Genomic DNA, 20,940 nt, shown 5'->3' with positions numbered 1-20,940 from the left:
GGGTGCCCTAGATTCATCCAACATGTCAAAGAAGTTCATAATGGGGACGCCAGTTGTATTTCTTTTTCTGGATTAGAAATAGTACCCACTCCTCTGCAGGGAGGGGATAGACACCGCCTCCTCCTGCAGAGGGAAGCCCGTTGGATCCTGCGTACACAAGCGTTAGGAGAACTTGGATTAAACGACAGAAATGACCTCAGCCCTTTCCTGTAATCAAATTCCTTTGATTTTATTTATTCATAGGTGCTGTATATACTTGTATGTCTGTTTCTTTTTTCTTGCTGATGTGTTGCAAATATGTTGCACTTTCTATGTTTTTAGTTGTTTAGCGCAACCCCTTTTACCTATGTGCGGCCTGATTCGTTCATCTGTATGACGTCGGCCTGCACTAGAGGTTAAAGGAAGTGCGGACACAGACGCGCATTGAAGCACAGCCTGATGAAGCGCAATTAGCGCGAAACGGCCGCCGCTGCCATTGCGTGTCTGACTTGTCCACCCCCGGCCTGATTGTGGCTGAATAAAGCTGTTTTGACGTACACCGGTGAGTGCCGCTGCATGTTTCTTCTACTGATCCACATTTGTTACACTCTACTCACTGTTTGCAGCAGTGCACCGCCGAGCGTCTCTTTCCTCGCTGGCCTTGGAGCATCTGTGATCGCCGCATACTGACTGTGTGCTTGTTTGACTGTGCCGCCCCCTGCTCTTTTTCGTATGGATTAGACAATTTTATGATTGATTTGCAACAAAAAATATAGATGGTTTCACCTAGCTAGATACTTTTCAAAAGTGACTAGAAAAGGGGGAATGGTTTTGTCAAGTTGCAAAATGTGCCAAAATAATGGTCTAAGGTAAGCCAACTAAAAGTTGGCTTGAAATGCGAAAAGTGTCTAATTTCATGTAAGGTACAGGAAGTGTATCAGACATCATGCACCACTGTGATCAAGTGGTGCATCTCGTGACTGTGTTGAATAACTCAATCAGTAAGTTAACTTAATTTTTTTATCTTTCTATGCATTCCTATGAGAGGATCAATGCCAGTCTCATCAGAATGAATGGAGTAACTGACTTCCAGTCCACATTAAAATTGTTATGTGAATCAGCTAGTCAAGTCAGGGTCACATGAGAAAACGGCAACTGGAACCAGAGCTTCTAATTGTACAATAAAGTGTCTGGAAAGCTCATTCTTTTGCTCTTCTACATGTCTTATGTAGTGTTAAAATGGAAGCATCAATAAAAATAACACAGTGCTTCTTTAAACTATGCTAATTTTCTTCTATTTTGTCACTGAAACTTTGGCAACCAGCTAGTCAAGTGAAAAAAAGCATTTTTACCAATTTCCCTTCATTTTCTATGGGAATAGTGTCATTCAGGTTATGTTCACACTTCTCACATAAAGATTTGTGGTTGAATTATCTGCAACTGAAAATATGTTTCATCAGATATCTCCACAATGACTCTGCCTCGTGTAAATATTTCCTTAAACTTTTCTGCTGCGCAATTAGCTAGGTGAATCTTAGGTTAACAAATCTATGGCCCATTTCAATATTTTATAGTGTATATGTTAAAAAAGGAGTCTGTCGGCAGTTTTGATTATGCTAAACTGTTGACTGCACTAGATAGATGCTGGGAAGAGCAGGACAAACATACCTTTTGTGAAACTTTTCTCATCAGGTGTAGTGAGAACATGAAGTTTTATTCTCCCAGATGCTGTCAGTGCTCAGGGCAGGGCTTCACTGTGAACTGCTCTCTGCATTGAGCAGCTTCACAGCCCCTCCCCTTTGCTCTGAGTGACAGCTGTATTACTCTCCTGAATGGATGCTACAGCTGATACTCACAGCAGAGGGGAGGGGCTGAGAGCACTTCACTGTTTAATACCACCCGGACACTTGCAGGAGCAGAATTTTGGGAAATGAAACTTCATATTCTCACTACTAATAAAAGCTCTTCAAAGGTATGTTTGTATGGCTCTCCCCAACCTCTACCTAGAGCTGTCAGTAGTCTTGCATGGTGGCTGGCACCTATGTCAAGTTAGAAAACATAAATTGTTATTTGTGATGTGTAATTCAAGTAATTATACTACACCTCTGATTATAATACGCATAGTACGTATATAAAAGCCCCTTTACTGTACTGCTAATGTAAAAACCATGTTCTGTTCTTTCTTTTGAAGATCCAACCCCTCTCATATTAGCTCTGCTCTCCTATGATCCCTGCAACAACCATGAACAAGGTTGTCATAGGGACTTTCTACATCTATGTCTTGTCCTGATCAGCTGGAGGTCATTATGGATGTGATCACTGATGTAGGGTATGCTTCTGCATAGCAGCCTGGATCTTTAAAAGAGGATATCAGGGGTAAGGAAATTGATTAAACATTAATTTCACTCTGCTTTTGAGTGAAGAGACTTTTGTATAGTGCAGTTAAATTACATAAAATGCAGCCTTTTGTAACTCTAAGTAAAACACCTCCGTTGACTAATAAATAACCACCCTGTAACATCAAAAATGGAATTAGAACTAAATTGAAACGTCCATGATTTCAGTCACTCGGCACAAATAATCTTTGCTTCACTGGCAAAAATTTCCTTTTATATTGTGCTTTGTCTGTGTTCATGAATATCCATATTTTGAGAGATTTGCTTGTAACGTCTTTTATACATCCATCCTGGGCCTTTTAATCCATGCTTTATTTACAGTAGTGAAATCACATTCTCACAAGCTGTGTAATTTCTAGTAGTAAACCGATTCTGCAGCCGGTTAATACAGATGTGTCTCTATGGTCCATTTTTTTATTCTGCAGTTTAAGAAGTTAAGGGCCTATTTATAAGTGTAGAGAACAAAAACCATATGCCACAGAAAAGTACTGTACGATGTGTTTTCTATAAAAGTTTTCACTTGAAGCGTTACAGACATAAATAAGAAACTGTAATGCTTTCTACACTTAAATCGCTTTTGGATGTTACTCACAATACTGTTCTAGTTGTGCTTATTAGAATATCTATCATCTATCTATCTATTTGTTAGCCCAGCGGTCCGTGCCGGCGCTGATGCCCCTAACCGCGGGCATGGGCGCCGGCTCCCTTGTTCCCTCCTGCGCGCCGTGCTGACAAGCGGGGGCAGCAGGTAACTTAATTATGGTGTCTGTGATCCATGCCAGAGTTTCCTTCCCGCTCGAGACCTGTACTGGTGTTTGAGCTTGCATGGGTGGTTCTCTCTTTACCCATGAAGCAGCACATACATGCCGTCTGTCTCACCAGCCTATGGCTGGACTCCAGCAGGTATTTAAAGGTGCTTTCTACCACAGGAAGATGCCTGAGCAACCTCATGGTTTTAGCTTGTCTATCTCCAAGTCCTAAGCTGTCTCCCTTGTCTGCTTCGCTGTGTACCAGACATTGTTATTGAACTCCTGGACTTTGCCTGTTTGCAGCCTGCCTTTGACCTTGGGCTTCGTTTATGAACTTTGCCTGTTTGCAGCCTGCCCTGACCTCAGATTTCGTTTATAGACTTTGTTGGTTTACCGCCTGCCTCTGACTTCGCTTACTGACTTCGGTGTGACTTCGCTTACTGATTTCAGTGTGACTTTGCTTACTGACTTCGGTTGATTGCCACTTGCCCAGACCTGGAACCTCCTGGTCCCTCGATGCCTGCACCAAGTACACTAACCCCCTGGTCAGCTGCCACTGACTCGGGGACTGCTCTGGAGTAGCCCCTGGCAACTACCCTAATGGCCCAAGCCTATCCTCACCATAAGAGGCTCTAGTGAAGACCAGGTAGTGGCTTAGTTACGCCCCTCCAGAGTATAACCAGTCAGTGGTGTAGTGGGTCCACACCTGCTTGTATAACACTATCTATCTATCAATCAATCTCCTATCTATCTCATATCTATCTATCTAGCTAGCTTAGTATTAGGCCTCTTGCATACGAACAATACGGATTAGGTCCAGATGTGTTCAGGTTGCGTTGAGGAAAACTCGCACCATTTCGCAAGCAAGTTCAGTCAGTTTTGTCTGCGATTGCATTCAGTTGTTCAGTTTTTTTCACGCGGGTGAAATGTGCATTGATGCGTTTTTCACGCGCGTTATAAAAAACTGAAGCTTTACAAACAACATCTCTTAGCAACCATCAGTGAGAAGCATATCGCTTCCGCACTTGTTTGTGGAGGCGATGCGTTTTTCACGCAGCCCCATTCACTGAATATAGAACATGCTGAATATAGAACATGCTGCTATTTTCACGCAACGCACAAATGATGCACGAAAAACAATGCTCGTGTACACAGACCCATTAAAATGAACAGGTCCGGATTCAGTGCGGGCGCAATGCATTCGCATCACGCATTGCACCAGTGAGGAAAACTCGCTCATCTGAAAGGGGCCTTACTGGTGAATCTGTAAATCGGTTAGTTGCGCCACTATCTGTGACTTCACCCCACTCACCTCAGGTCTACAATTGTGGGCAGGGACGGGGACGGTCCTGTCTGATTCACCATTTTTTACTCCTGTTTTAGGCATAGAAATAGGTCTAAATGTAAGACCATTCAGAAAGCTGTCTTACATTTAGAACTGTTGCTGGATGCAACAAAATTATCGAAAGGCCAGCGCCTCTTCATAACTTTGCTGGATCCACTGCCAGTTTATGGCTTTATTAAGACTGGCATCTAAAACTCTGTGCCCCTTTGTGTTGTGACATTTCTCTATTATTTCAACTAGATAGTTATGAATTAAAGAGGACCTTTCATCAGTTTTGACATAGGCTAATTATGGTATTATGGCATGGATGTTTTTTGTTTTTTTCAAAGGCCCCCCCATTGATTTGGCGCCTTGTATTCTAATAAGCAGTATCGTCGCAATGGGGCGGAGATGCAGTCTTCTGCTGTGGGCGTCTCCTTCTCCCTGGCTATGAGCACGATTCAATCAGAGCGGATCCCTCACAGCCAGGGAGGAATCTCACGAGAACTTGAGCCCCTTCTCCCTGGCTGTGAGCACTCCGCTCTGATTGGATCGCGCTCACAGCCAGGGAGAAGGAGACGCCCACACCAGAAGACTGCATCTCCGCCCCATTGAGATGATACTGCTCATTAGAATACAAGGCACCGAATCAACGGGGGGCACCAGTGGATGAACGTGAAGGGGGGGGTTTAGGGATTTTGAAAAACAAATACATCCATAGCATCAGTGGGGGATGCCCTACAAGGTAATACCATAATTAGCCTATGTTAAAACTGATGAAAGGTCCTCTTCAACTGCCAGCAGTCTGCAGTAAAGGTCTATCTCTGTATTACCAGTGTGGGGAGGGGGGGGGGGAGGGAGTGAAACATATAAGAGGAGTGATTACCATGTTTCTTTCACTTGTATTTCTATTAGCAATTTTTTAAAAATGTTTTATATTGTAGAATGTTGCTGGTCTTTGATTTTGGCTGTGGAATCCATGCATGGTTTCAGAGCACTGAAGCTGACACCAGCACCAGGAAGGAATTGAGACATCTTTTGTCTTACATAACAGTTTCAGGTTGCTTTCAGACACACACCCATTTTACGGATGTTTTTTGCGTATTTTATCCAAATCTTCTACATTTCTACAGACCTGAACTTAGATCACCATACAATCCTGTAGAAATGTTGAAGTTCCCTGCAGATGCTAAAATACTCCTGTATTAAGGAATCTGAAAGCATTAAATACTTTCAGCAGTTAGGCTGTGTGCTACAGTATGTACAAATATGACTACTAAAGAAGGGAGGGAGTGGGACCAAGTTTTTTACAAGCATTATATTGAGGGCAAAATAAAAATATACATATAGCAGAGAAAAAAATTAAAATGTGGTCGTATATCAGTCCAAAGAGTGTTATGCCCTTCAGCTGTAATCTGCAGAAGACCTCTGCTCCAGTGTTCAGATTGAATGCAGTGCCACCTAGTGCAACAGTCAAGCATTGCACATTACCTAAATGGTTTAGGTTTTATTCTGTATGCGTTTAGTCCTCCAAAGCATGAAATATTCTGTATAGCTTCTCTCCTTCCTGAATAATAGACTTAAAATCGAGACCCCTTCTATTAACTTCCCTTTCACTAGTAGGGGATTTTAATAGATAATTGAGATTTCTATACCAAACAGCCTCTTAAATGTAATAAATGAGTCTTTCAGGAAAACATGAGAAGCTAATGAACCATGTCATTTCTAAAGGGAGCACAATTGGCATGGCAGTTTACCTGGTCCAAAGTCCATTCTGTAATTTTGGTGACAAAAACTAAGGTCTTTCCTGGAAGTGGAAACCATATAACACCATGACTTATATAAATAAAATGGAATAAAATGTACTTACATATATAGTAATATTCTCTTCCTGGTCGAAATTCAAATCCTAATGAGAAGGGAGTGAATAGCTGGAACTTTTCTGAAAACTTTAGAGGTCCATTGGAAGAGTGGGGTCTATTGCACTCCCATCTTTTGAACCCTTTGGATGTGTGATCACAGGAGCTGTAGCCATCAAAGTTCACCATGAATAAAACGTATCTTTCAGTTCTGTCTTCAGGCACGGTGTCTTCATAATGAGGGCAGAATACATCTAGGTAGTCATTGATACAGACTTCAATGTGGTAGTCACCTCTCATGAACCTGCCATTACAATAAGATATAAAAAGAAATGGTTAAAATCCAGAGCTTTTTGTCCATACTGTATCTAGCTTGTTGTATCACTCAAAAATATATAATGAAGCTTCATATTAGAATTAAACTGAAAGTATGCCTTTATCTAGCCACTAAAATGTCCTTGAGACATGTCAGTGGATGGGATCAGTAGAAGACCCTTGAGCTGAGACCCAAATATCATGGAAAAAAGCAGGCACTGCACTCTACTGATCCACAAATCAAATCAGCACTACTCAGAGATTTCCATATCTCTGAGCTATGTTGATGGTACTTCCACTGAAATTGATGGGACTATTATGTGAGCAAAGTGTCCCTTCTAGTGGGAGTCCAGGAACTGACATACAATGACACATGAGAGGACAGATAAAGGTTAACCTTCACTTCAAAATAATCTTTCAGAGGAAGAGAACCTCTACTGCTAATTTTCATCCGCTATGTAATATAATAAAAATAATAATATTAATACTTAAAAAAAAATTATATCTAGGAATGGATTTGCCTTAGTGTGTAAGCAAATAAGCACTGCCATTGAAACATATGGTATTGACTAAGAAAACACTCTGTATTACTCAAATATGTTAAAATATAATAATCCATGATCATAAATAATATCAGCAGTATATGGATACAATATGATTATTTCTGCCACAAGCCACGTTCAAGCTATTTTCTAAGATTTATGACATCAGGACAGCCATATTTATATAGTTACACATTGCTGGCACTTATTTTTAAGACATATACAAAGTCTTGTACAGCATTTACAAGAAACATAAAAGCAATGCAGTATCGCTGCCAAACTACACAGAAAGGAATCTGCAGCTTTATGATAAAAGGATTCTGGGATATGAATTAATAGCGCTCGTGCTAACCTGACAGCTCTGAACAAGAGCCAGACGATCATTGTAGCCTTAGGTAGTCTAGCCCAAATGGGTTTTTCTCTTTAATTATTATAAAGCATTTTCCGACATGCTATCCCAGAGAATTTACAAGTGTCATTTTTGTGACATTTGACACCAATGTGCCGTGAATGATAAATTAGGATTGAAATTTAAAGCCCACCCAAGGCTTTGTGAAGAGAAAAATTGTATGAAATATGTATTTCAGTAAAGACAGACTGGTGGTTTGTAGAAAGGATGGTTTTGCAATCGAAAGGCTGGATGAAATATTTGAAAGGAAAACTTTGAGCATTTAAAATTGTACAAAAATTGTCGTTGTAATGAATGTCATTAGTCCAATTCATGAAATTGATTCATTGTTACGACTTATGTTTGATCAGCAGGCAAAACAATCAAATGTACAACTTCTTTCTTGGCAGCAACTTGGGTTGTCGACAAGGCTAAATGGCATTAAAATGACTATTCGTCACTATGTTACATAGTAGCACAATCGCTCAAGGAAGAAGGGGCATTTTCTGACGTATATAATCACAAATCATCATAATGATTGTACTATAGATCAGGAAACGGAGAAGAGACAATAGGAACAAAAAGTCCCCTCCCTCATGTCCCCTTAAAAACCACCATATACCCATCATGATATATCTGCTCTGTTCCTCGTGATATCTATAGCAAATCTTCTGCTTTAGATGTAGTTGCTGAAGCCCTGAGGTTGTGGTATCAATATCTACATCAGCCCTTGGGCATATATACCATCTTAAAGAGGTTGCCTGGCCATATATATTGATGAACTATCCTTTTGATAAGTCATCTGTATCTGATCAGTGGGGGGTCCAACACAAGGAACCCCTGCCAATCAGCTGTTTGACAAGGAGGTGGCACTCTATGTGAGCACCGCTTCTGTGCCTTTACACTACACGTTGTCTCCTGTGGAGCGGTATGCAGTATGATTACAAATACTTGCTCCATTCACTTGAATGGAGTGAGCACTTATGTTACACTGCAGTTCTGAGATGAATTGCAGTGTAATGAAGAGAAAGCAGGGATTGCATGAAGCGCCGTCTCCTCTTCAAACAGCTGAACAGGGTATTTAGTCCTCTTATTCAGTCCTAATATTAAAGGCCAACTGTCACCTCTCCTGGCATGTCTCTTTTATTAACTACTTGCCTTCCTCATGTAATACAAATTCTTGTTCTTTGTTTTTCTGTTCCTCAGTTGCAGTACCTAGAGGTTTATTAGTGAATATTTAACTGGGTGTTACCAGTGGGGGTGCACCCACTCACAGCCTCTAACTAGTAGCACTGTTGGATAGTTGAAGAACTAAAATGGAATCCAGCGTCCAATACAACCGAGATCTTTATTACGCATCTACGCATTTCAGATCCATACACATGGATCCTTTCTGTTGGATAGCATCACATTGTGCGTGGACCCCCCATCCCACTGGTTGCACATTGTTGCAGATTCAACTGTTCAATGTTCAACCTCCTTTGGCAATAAATGAGGAACAGAGCAAAACAGGGTTCTATGAAAAGATACCATGGCATTACATGGGGAATAAAAATTATTTAGTAAAACAGACTTCACGAGAGATGGCAAGTCCTCTTTAAGCATCCTCTTAAACATCATTGAGATAAACATGTTATCAGTTGGTGTTCTTTGAACGTAGCCATTTCTAACTAGGAATTCTAGATGATCTGTTACTTCTTGGCTTCAGCTAGCTTCACCCAGCTATTAATGTTTCTGTGTATTAAACTAATGATGTCCCCTCTGAAATTATTCAGAATGCAATATTCAATTTGTTCCCCCCATGGAAAGCTCTAGTTGAAGTCAGAAGAACCCGATCAGTCTCAGTGCGAACCCTTTGTTCTAGTAATCAGCAAGGATCTTGGCTCATGAACCGCCATTAGTGTCTGTGTTTCAATGACATATTCGAAGATGTTCAAATGTGCACATTCCCTTTAAAATCTCCATAGCATATTCCTAAACCTTACACAAAAGGAAATTCCAAACAACTGACATCATGGATAGTTATTGTGCAATTACACAAATCAGTTGAACATTGTATCAATTTGTCATGGGTTCTGGTAGATTAGGAATTATACAAAGCTTTTCTTTAATGAAACAAAGTAAATCTTTTTTGTCAGTCTGTTTATGTCGGAATTTTCCCTGAGAAAAGGACTACTTCTAAGTTCACTGTGTTTTCTCTAGGAATGCATATTTTGTATTTGCCATCCTTGAAACAGTATGTGATCAAAGTTCAACTTCAGATTAATGAAACATAAAGCTTATTAGAGGAACCTCTGAAACCCAAAATTATATATTGCATCTAATGCACGGTTCACAGCAGCTCCTCAATCTATGACATTATATTGATGATACAAAAACCCTTGCTCAGTGACCTCCTTTGCTATCAGCTAATTGATCTTCTTCCACTAGCAGTCACATTGATGAACCAGAAGTGTAAACAAAGATTAAAAAGGGGTCATGGCACGCTTCAGTTTGAAAGTTGACATCTGTAAAAGGCTATAATATTTCTTTTAGCATTGCTGCTGTCGCTAAGTTCTTATTGTACATCCAAATTTGACATCCTGAGTTTGAAACTTGTAGTAAAAAATACAGCAAATCTGGTTCAAAAGTATTTTATAAAAAAAAAACGACAACTCATAAAGCTCATACATTTTCTAGGCAGTGGTGTTTCTAGGGTCTCAAAAGATCTGGGGAAATAGCCACAGTACATATGTGCCAGATTCCGAATCCACATCCCACCTCTTCCTAGTGCTAATGGCATATTTGGATGTACACTACGTTCAGGAATACTAAATGTACAGGAGTATATAGCACTACATACCTGTTACATCCAATAATGTCTCCTCTGATTATACAAGTTCCCTTTCCTTACTGTCTCCATTTGGCACAGATTGTATGCCGGCTTTTCAGCCATACCTTATTTCTGCTGAGTTTGCTTCATAACTATCTTAGATTCTTCACGTTTCTCTCATCTATCATCCTCTACCTACTAAAACTAGTAGATGTTCATGTAGCTGCTCCCAAAATATATGGAAACATAAGGGAAAATATCAGCATCTTGCCAGATAAAAAAAAAAAAAAAACAACTATGTTCAGTTAACAACAACAGCGAAATATCACTGGCAACCAGAATTTTATATGGATATAGAGTAAAAATCTTGCATCTTGTGTCCATGCAACCACATTTTTAAAAGGAACCCTTCATGTTAAAGTTATTATTTCGACTAAGATTTAGACTTCTGTATACCATAAAACAGACAGTAAAAATTCTTGCATTGAAGGCATTAAAAGATGACATAGAGTTTCTTTGATCTTTTACTATTGCCTAACACACTGTCTGTAGCCTTTAAAAAAATTATCCAGTTTTTTTCCAAAACATTTGGCATATTTTAAAAAATTCCTGTTGCTTATCTAGTTCCAACATACCTCACAGCTGTGTCACTATTCACATCAGTCTCATTGGGGTTCACAATCTAATTTCTTTATCTCAGAAGCACATATGCTAGAACCATGCAGAGGTTGCGTCTAAAGTGCTTTTTAATGTAATATATTAACTAATTCTGAAATAAGCAAATCTATATCTGAATATATGCATATAAAACATTTTTTGGGGGAGAGGGGGGTGACATGTATGATGCTTTTCTAATTCTGTTTTACAGACTTGTTTCCAAGCTCTATAAGCTTTAAAAGTCTAGCGAAAGGAAGTTTTGAATTTCCTGGATCCACAGGTGGAAGGTTAGTAATACATAGAGTAAACATTCATTGACTGAACTTTACCCTTTACAGCTGCTAGAAGTGGCAGAAATGTAGCCTTCAAAAATGTTTGCTCATTCACCAGACTGAATGACCTGTTAATCAAATTCTCACAAAATTATCCATAACCATACTAGACTTTTCCTTTGCATATATAATTAAAAGACAGATTAACTTTTTTAAATGGAAATGATTCAGTCTAAAATGATTTTCAGGACATCAAATGAAATTATTAAAAAAATATAGGAAATTATTAATTTTAATAGTAAAATAATGAGATTATATAACAATCCATTATAACTGAAATAAGTTTCATGTTATAGTAAAAGTAAAAGTAATCCCACTGTCTTCCAAGACAAAACAAAGGAGACAACTGGAAAGGTCATTATTCCTGATAATGACTATAAAAAGTGTAAAAGCAGCTTACAAGCTGATTTCAAAGTCATAGGAACAGTCACATAACATTCACATGTCAAATATTCACATCAGCTATAAAGTCACCAGTCATATCAGTTACTCAAAGGTCAAAATTAAGGACATTTGTGCCCATTTAATGAAATAATAGAAAGATAAGATATATAGCTACAATGTATGGTTAAATTGCATTGCTGTTCATGTTTTGGCAAGTAGGTGGCATCTATTATCTTGACACAGCGCTATCTGGTTACATAACAATATGTATTTTTAAAGGAGGGTAGCATTTAGATTGATATTTCAAAACACATTTGCAGCACCCATGTTCCAAGAGGTGCAGCATACTGTAAAGAGTAAAACTGTATATCTCATGTCATTAATGTATTTACTATATTTCTGTATGCACATGGTAATCACAAGTCCTATTCATAGCCACCACGATATGGGGTTGGTGTTACCCTTTATAAAAGAGAGCAGAACAGTCTGGAGTCATTCTAGTCCAGTCTTTTCCTGTTATCAGTCCAGCCTAGCAAAGGCTAGGAGGAGGCACATGTGTGTAGCTGACAGGCAAGCTCATTCTGGACCTGGTGCCACTAAGGATAGAACCAGAACATCTCCAGAAGGCAAACTAGATACAAGAGAGTTGCAGAAAATTATCTTTAGAGATAACCAATTTTAAAAAGGACTTTTGACTCTATGGCATATAAGAACGGTCCTGAACTTTTTGCACTTTAATTCTGCAGTATAGAACTGTTCTGATGCAAAAAGGTCTTCACTACAATTACACCACCTAGTGTTGGCATCTGTCTTAAACTGTAAAACCATCACTACCAAGAGCATATCGACCACCATCAGGCAGGAGAATCCCAAGAAAGGGAGTGTGCCCCAAAGGGAAGAACTGGTGCACCTATCCTGTCACTGCATGAGCCTAGGGAGCTTCAGAACCTAGACTACTACAATTACAACCATCTGGCCACATTTACCCACACCCCTGCGGCATGCTGTACATGGATGTAGTAGAAGACATTGAAAAGCATAAATATTACATAGTTACATAGTATGACAAAATACATATATCCATCAGGCTCGGTTTTATATTCTTATGTGTGAACAAATCTGCTAATCTAGGTCACACTGTACATGGATAGCTTTAACAATAGGATTAATTGTTAAGCTTAAGATGGGGTATTGTATCCATGCTTAAATATCCAAATTTTTCATTTAACACCTAGACATTCCCACATACATATGCATAGCACTAGGTCAGTGGAACCAAGGTTGGATCTTGTGTTAGTCCCAGAAAAGTGATTGCTAGGACCACAGTTAGTGTGGAGAAGAGCATGGTTAATGCAAACTTACCCTAAAGTGGGCAGTTAATTGTGTTTCCTGGGTGTTTGGGGTTGATCATGTGTAGTGGAGCTGGGCAAATATGGATGTGGAGCTGGATAGTCCCACGTCAGGGCTTAAATGTCCCAGCATATTTTGCAACTATGGTGCTACTATATGTCCGGTATACAAGCTAATTGTGGGTACATTATGTTTGCCCATCAAGTTTTTTCTATAGCAAATCAAAATTTTTGCTAGAGCATCTTAGCATAAGATGTTGGATTAGTGTATTAAATTCTACACAACTGAGAATGGAGAAAATTAATTTAATGGTATGAATTTCAGTAAAAAAATTATCACAATCTAATTATGATTAATAACAAGCTAAATCATTGAAATGAGTTGCTTGGTAAAACAAGCACAGCCTCAAATGATACTGTACTTGGAACATCTTATTCATTGCAAGATGATCTTTGTGCTTTTATCAGCATGATCTCAAGGTCAGAGTAATTCCATTTAACTTTCTGTCTCAGTTATAATACTCATTAAGACCTAGTAAATTAAAATCGGTATTCAGGACATCTTCATAGCATCTGGCTAGTGAGAAGGAGTATATCAAATTCTATAACACACTGCATATTCCCATCTAAAGCAAGCAAGGGAGTTTTCAAACAACCAACAAGTGGTGTGTCATCAGATAATAAATCTACATGGACAGATAGCTCTAACATAAAAATTGTTGTACATTAATATAATATTTCCTGTTCCATGTAAACAAAAAAAAAATCCCAAACTCCATTTGCTAAAAAGTTAGTGCAGCAGATGAAAGACACATTATCATTACTTCTCTTTGAAATTGGAAGATGTCCAGAAGTGCCATCAGCTCAGAACTGGCAGAAATCAACGGAACCCAGGTACAGAAGTGGTGTTCTCAATGCTGAGAAATACAGGCAGATACTTATCAATCATCCAGAGCCATCAGAAATGCGTCTGATTGGTTCCAAATCAGTGATATAACTAGAAATGACTGGGCCCAATGGGACATTTTTAAATGGGGCCCTTTTCCCCAGCAACTTCTTTAAAACCCCCTACTCCAGGGCAGCCTCCACTCCTGGAGCTAGTCAAGCTCGCTCTCTCAGACCAGACCCGGCAGCCGCTCCATCCATTTCCTAAAAGGATATACTGAATGTAATTTCACTGTCTATAATGTAATTGTATAACACTATTGAGGGGCCCAGATGACAATAAAAGCTTTATGTCCTCTTCCAGGGTGGGAAGCTTCTGAGTTTGGGCCCCATAGCAGCTGCTTCCCTTGCTTCCACTATAGCTACGTCCCTGTTACAAATTTATTCTGCAGGAGGACAACAACCCCAAACAGTGTCATGGAAGTGATGATGTACTCTCCACAGAGCCCCGATGTCAACATCATCAAGTCTATCTGGGATTACATAAAGAGACAGAAGGATTTCAGCAAGCCAGCATTCACAAAAGATCTGTGGATAGTTTCTCCAAGATGTTTGGAGGACCCTTCCTGCCGAGTTCCATCATAAACTGTATGCAAGTATACCTAGAAGAATTGATGTGTTTTGAAGGCAAAGGGTTGACTCATGAAATTTTTAAAGCATTTTTGCTTTGCAGCAGTTTTTCAACATCTGCTTAAAACTTTAGCACAGTAATATATATATATATATATATATATATATATATATATAAAAATATAAATATTGTCAGTGTCACACGTTTATTTGCATGTAGGGGGTATTATATGTCCATTGATATAAACCATAACAAGATTGAAATAATCGTTTTGCTTTTTTTCCCTATCTTCCTTAGTAAACTAGAGAAATGCAGAATAAAAAATATAGCAATTGAGATGGTTAATGGTTTATTTTATAATCAGGACTTTGTGTCTGAATTATTAGAATAGCTAAGCAAAGATTCTCAAAAACCTGGGAAAATCTGACCAATGGCCCCTTCACCTTTGTTCCCTGCCAGGAATTATCCCCAATGTTTGCCAAGCTATGCAGGGAACTGCAGCCGACACTATACACCCAAAAGGAGCTGCTGTTCCCTTGCACATTGGGGAGGGGTGGGGATTGAAAGTAGAGTATGGCTGCTGTATGGCCCATTTACACTCAGGATTGGCGGAGTCCCAGAGTTTCGACTCCCATTAAACATAAAGTGATGGCATATCAAAGCTATATGCCCCTTCTCCAATTAGATAGAGAGAAGTACTGGTTCCTTATAAATGTCTAGACCCGGGCTCTTAGCTTTACTACTTAGTAACTAACAACACAAGTGGAGATGAGTGAATTGATTGTATATTATTTGATATAATCTTGAATTTCCAAAAAAATTGGATTACATCCAAATCCAATTCTTTTGTGTTTCAATTTGGATGAATCTCTGAAAACGACAACCACCATTTTATAGGTCAGAAGATAGAGAAGAAGGCATTTGCCACCAAAAAGGGATCATTTTTAGATCTTCGTTTAATTTTAAAAAATCTGACAGTACAGCGTGTTATTAAACAGGCCGTTTGTTACCACCGGCTCCCATCCATTTACCCACAGCCATATATGTTGCTGTCACTTTGACATTACTAATGCTGTCTTGGCATTGCAGAGCTTGAAAGGGGTTAGGTATCGTCCTAGGAGGCCCCAGAGTGTCATATATGGCTTTTCAGGCAATCTGAGCCCTTTTGATTTAGGTTGAGTTTATTCATACCAGAATCAAATGTGCCGACTGATTTGTTAGAACCAAATAAAATTTCAGGAAATTCTCTCACGTTTTTAAGTGCCCTACTTTAGATGTCTCAGAGATGTAGATGTGGCTATACATATATCTACTGCAGTCCTAATCCATGCATAGTTACAAAATACTAGGGTCTAAGATCTTCTTCTAAAGACTGCCTTGTTCCAATCTTTTCAAATACCCTTTAATAACTGATATTGATGTACTAATGTTATGTATTGATATTGTTATAAAGTAATTAAGGGATTTATTGATATTTTAATGTATATTAATTGGAATAGTTGAGTAACACATCCACTTTCGATTACATAAGCCCATCTATATAGTCACATACACCGATGAGCTGAATAAAAAAGTAAGGACATGACAACACATGTATTCAAAAAAAGAAGCCCAGTGATTTAGAGCCATTAATAATGACACAACCATCGGGATTACGATTAATAAAAAATTAAGACTGATAAGTAAAGTGGAAGGAAAAATAATCACGAACTTGCATGCTGCTTGGTACATTACCCTCATTACATGCAAATTTAAATCTGTTTGTTCTTCCTAGTTTGATTTTCACATATGCAACAACCTGAGCGATGTGTAGAAGCTCCGCTAACACTAAGATTAATAGTCAAGGTCAAGCACTGATGGAGAAATCCTAGTAGAATGCAAAACAGGGGAAGCGATGGGCAAAACTGTGTCTACACAACACAACTGAGCAGTCTGAGGACAAAGATGTAGTGAGCCTACCTGGAGAAGGCAGAAAAGTTTTTTTTTTTTTTTTTTATCTTGTTAAGTTCCCTATTCAATTACAATTTATCAGGGTAATTAAACACTGAGAAAGGATGCCAGGCTAATTGTTAGATTATGATAATTACAAGGCCTAGCTCTGCTAAAACTGATCAGAATAAGATGTGGTTGCATGCACTTAGTTAAAGCTGCTTTGTAATCTGGGCTGCAGCAATGAAAGCTTGGCCCATTTATAACTAGTTCATTACAAATCAGCCAGAGAAGCTTATTACTTGTAACCTTCTTCCTTCACCCAGTCTAGTGGAACAAAACTCCAAAAAGGTTGTGCCCAAACTACTGCCTTGGATTGGCCCACTTCCATCATAATTACACAGTCGAATAAAATGAGGTTAGTTCAGTGCAAAGAGATCAGACTTGGAATTACTCTGTGCCACACAAGAGCATGCGGCTCCAAGGTGAATCTTAGCGAACACTCTTAAGAGAATTACACAGACCAATACAGAGGTGAGCCCTTATTCATTTCATGTGCAAGGGTTAAAAACACAACAGGCTGCATGTATCAGTTATGTCTCACATTTTGTATGGCATAAGGCGTGCTGATTTTGGTTTAGTTTTGCAACTTCTTTGGTGACTTTTTTTTAAACAAAAAGTTGTGTTTTTAGAAAATTGGCAAAAAAGTAATTCACCCATAAGGAACATAAATTGAGCAAATACAGTATCGAGCATTATTCCCACCAAAAATGTTCCATGGAACCAGATACATGTGGGCCCTTGTACATGTTAAAGAGAATGTGTCACCTACATGTACTACCTATTAAAGCCAGACAGTGAAACATTTTCTGACCTGTTGTTAACAGCATTTACAGATATGTTTTACAGCAGCCACATGGACCATAGGGCAGGAAATGTTCACTGTCGTCTATGAGAGATTTTTAGACATGCTCTGTGACTTGTGCAGAGGTCAATTTGCAGGGAGATAAGCTGTGACATCACCTAGTGTGCATGGTGGATGCTATATATTGGTGATAAGTCATTGTAATCCTGCCTGTGATGATAATAAGATGACTGCTAAAGAGTGATCTGTACAGAACAGGAATTGGCAGCCTATTATTAGACAGTGGCCAGTGCAAAAACTGCAGGATTTTTAGGAAATATGAAAAAAAAAAAAATTAAGTATATGCAACGTGAAAACATGATTTAAAAAATAGGCTATTTTCTCGCCTATTAAACTATGATTAGAACCACCACTTTGTGGTCTCCAAGGCAATGGAGAACTGCCACCCAGAATAAAAAAAAAAAAAACTATTATGCAAGATTAACCAGTTATATCCCCTTTCTAAGCTCAGGAATGACCAAGCTCAGACCAGAGAACTGGTTACACTGCACCTAACATTTATTTTCTCTGAAGGGCACTGAGTACACCATAGCCACAGGCAGCTCAATTCACATCAATATTATTCTTAGGATTGAGGGAATTCATCAGACAGACACCATATGTCACTCAAGGCAATGACCCATTCGGATTCCTGTCAACTGTGACAACAGCCTGAACTTTCTAGTCCAAAAAGTATTCTGCTGGAAAAAGTTATATGGAAATCAAATCATCGCTTTGGGGGGATCTATACCTCTTTTCACTTCTCCGTCAATGGTGAAATCTAAAAATCTACAAATCTGTAACACTTTGTAGTGGAAAATGTGAGGGTGCATTAAAGATTTGCTCTGAGATTAGTTGTGCTTTTCCCACAATATTAATACATTTTCATGGCAGGACGAAGCTGTTGAAACCAATAGCCTTAATTTTGATGGAGAAATTGTTGATTTAAATGATCTTCTAGGGTAAGAAGATTGCTATATATATTTGCGAATGAACTACATTAAACAGAAAAGCTTAATATCGAATGATAGTTTATAGATCAGGTTTTACTCTAAATCAGGGATGTTCAACCTGTGGCCCTCTAGCTGTTGCAAATCTACAACTCCCAGCATGCCTGGACAACCTACAGCTACCAACCTACAGCAGGGCATGTTGGGAGTTGTAGTTTTACAACAGTTTCCCCTCACTTCCAGACAAATAAAAGGTGTTTGCAGATGTGCAAATTGAATGGAAAGAAGCAGTAGGCTCGTGATAATGAATCACATTGCTCTAGAAAGGGGTTAGAAGACAAAAAGCAATATGCGAGATGGCCAGCTACTGGCAACCATGAATCTGGTACTATTTTAGACTGTCTAGTCTACGTTTGCACTGCCTAAAAATTAGGCAGTATTAGTAAATCTGCCCCAAAGTCCTCAATGGATGTGGCGAAATTGGGTTCCCCACAGCTCTGCTGCTGGTGGAGTGATATTGTTGGGGTAAACTAAAGTTCCAGCCTTGAATCCACTTTAAAGGGTTATTCCTAACTTTCACATTTATAACATATTCCAAGACATGCTATACATGTTTGCTATACCCAGAGTTGGACTGGGGTGCCTAGGGACCACCAGTAAAATTTATTCCTGCAGCGACTTTGAAGGTAGGTCCTGTGGAGGAGAGGACACTGGCTAGCTTTTCTTTATACCAATAAGTCATCTTAGCTCTGATCATGTCTATAATAATAAACTAGGGAGTTTCTTTAAAAATCTATCAAGTTTTTTATATGAACATAGGTTGGTAGAGGTGCTGTACATAGAATATATACACTGAACACAAATATAATGCAGCTCTTTCAGTTTTGCTCCCGTTTTGCATGAGCTGAACTCAAAGATCTGAACATTTTCTACATACACAAAAAGACCCATTACTCTCAAATATTGTTCCCAAATCTGTCTAAATATGTGTTATTGAGCACTTCTCCTTTGCCGAGATAATCCATCCCACCTCACAGGTGTGGCATAACAAGGTGCTGATTAGACAGCATGAATATTGCACAGGTGTGCCTTAGCCTGCCCACAGTAAAAAAAAATGTGCAGTTTGATCACACAGCACAATACCACAGATGTTGCAATGTTTGAGGGAGCATACAATTGGCATGCTGACTGCAGGAATGTCTACCAGAGCTGTTGTCCGTGCAATGAATTTTCATTTCTCTACCATAAGCCGTCTCCAAAGGCATTTCAGAGAATTTGACAGTACATCCAGTCGGCCTCACAACCACAGACCACGTTAACCACACCAGCCCAGGACCTCCACATCCAGTATGTTCACCTTCATGATGGTCTGAGACCAGCTACCCGGACAGCTTCAGCAACAATCAGTTTGTATAACCAAAGAATTTCTGCACAAACTGTCAGAAACCATCTCAGGGAAGCTCATCTGCATGCTTGTCATCCTCGTCGGGGTCTGGACCTGACTGTAGTTCATCATCGTAACCGACTTGAGTTGGCAAATGCTCACAGTCCCGGTTTTCACTGTTCAGGGCAGATGGCGTTGTGTGGGTGAGCGGTTTGCTGACGTCAACGTTGTGGATCGAGTGGCCTATGGTGGTGGTGGGGTTATGGTATGGGCATGCGTATGTTATGGACAACGAACAGAGGTGCATTTTATTGATGGCATTTTGAATGCATAGAGATATCGTGATGAGATCCTGAGGCCCATTGTTGTGCCATTCATCCACAACCATCACCTCATGTTGCAGCATAATGCATGGCCCCATATTGCAAGGATCTGTAGACAATTCCTGGAAGCTGAAAACATCCCAGTTCTTGCATGGCCAGCATACTCACCGGACATGTTACCCATTGAGCACGTTTGGGATGGTCTGGATCGGCGTATACGAAAGTGTGTTCTAGTTCCTGATAATATTCTGCAACTTTGCACAGCTATTGAAGAGGAGTAGACCAACATTTCACAGGCCACAATCAACAACCTGATCAACTCTTTGCAACAGAGATGTGTTGCATAGAGTTGGTAAAACTGTGCACATTTCAGAGTAGGCTTTTATTGTGGGCAGTCTAAGACACATCTGTGCAATATTCATGCTGTCTAATCAGCACCTTGATATGCCACACCTGTGAGGTGGGATAGATTATCTCGGCAAAGGAGAAGTGCTCACTAACAAAGATTTAGGCAGATTTGTGAACAATATTTGGAGAGTAATGGGTCTTTTGTGTATGTCGAAAATGTTTCAGATCTTTGAATTCAGCTCAAGCAAAATGGGAACAAAACCCAAAAGTGTTGTGTTTATATTTATGTTCAGTGTATATGTAGTGCAGTAAGTCTACTGTGTTATGTGGCTCTTGTGCAGGGGGTGGATAACTAGAGGCCAGTCTAAGCCTGGCTATACCTCCGGGACCTGTACCTATTTCCAGAATGGAGTCTCCTGGCCCAATGTCCTGCTTGGTGCAAAATGAATTGGGAGGATATAGAAGTGCCTGCACCATTCTTTACAATGTGAGTCTCAAGA

General features: G+C 39.4%; 1 protein-coding gene across 1 annotated transcript in view; it reads right to left on the bottom strand.

Annotated features, from left to right (window-relative positions):
• EFNA5 (ephrin A5) overlaps positions 1-20,940 on the bottom strand; it is a 373,670-nt gene that overhangs the window by 67,594 nt on the left and 285,136 nt on the right. The window contains exon 2 of the mRNA XM_044275956.1: positions 6,319-6,611. Coding sequence (XP_044131891.1) covers positions 6,319-6,611 — 293 coding nt within the window. The remainder of the gene's footprint in view (positions 1-6,318; positions 6,612-20,940) is intronic.

This window comes from Bufo gargarizans, chromosome 1 (assembly GCF_014858855.1).
Source record: "Bufo gargarizans isolate SCDJY-AF-19 chromosome 1, ASM1485885v1, whole genome shotgun sequence".
Taxonomy (NCBI): domain Eukaryota; kingdom Metazoa; phylum Chordata; class Amphibia; order Anura; family Bufonidae; genus Bufo; species Bufo gargarizans.
Note: the sequence above shows the minus strand (reverse complement) of the source record. Positions and strands in the feature narration are given on the sequence as shown.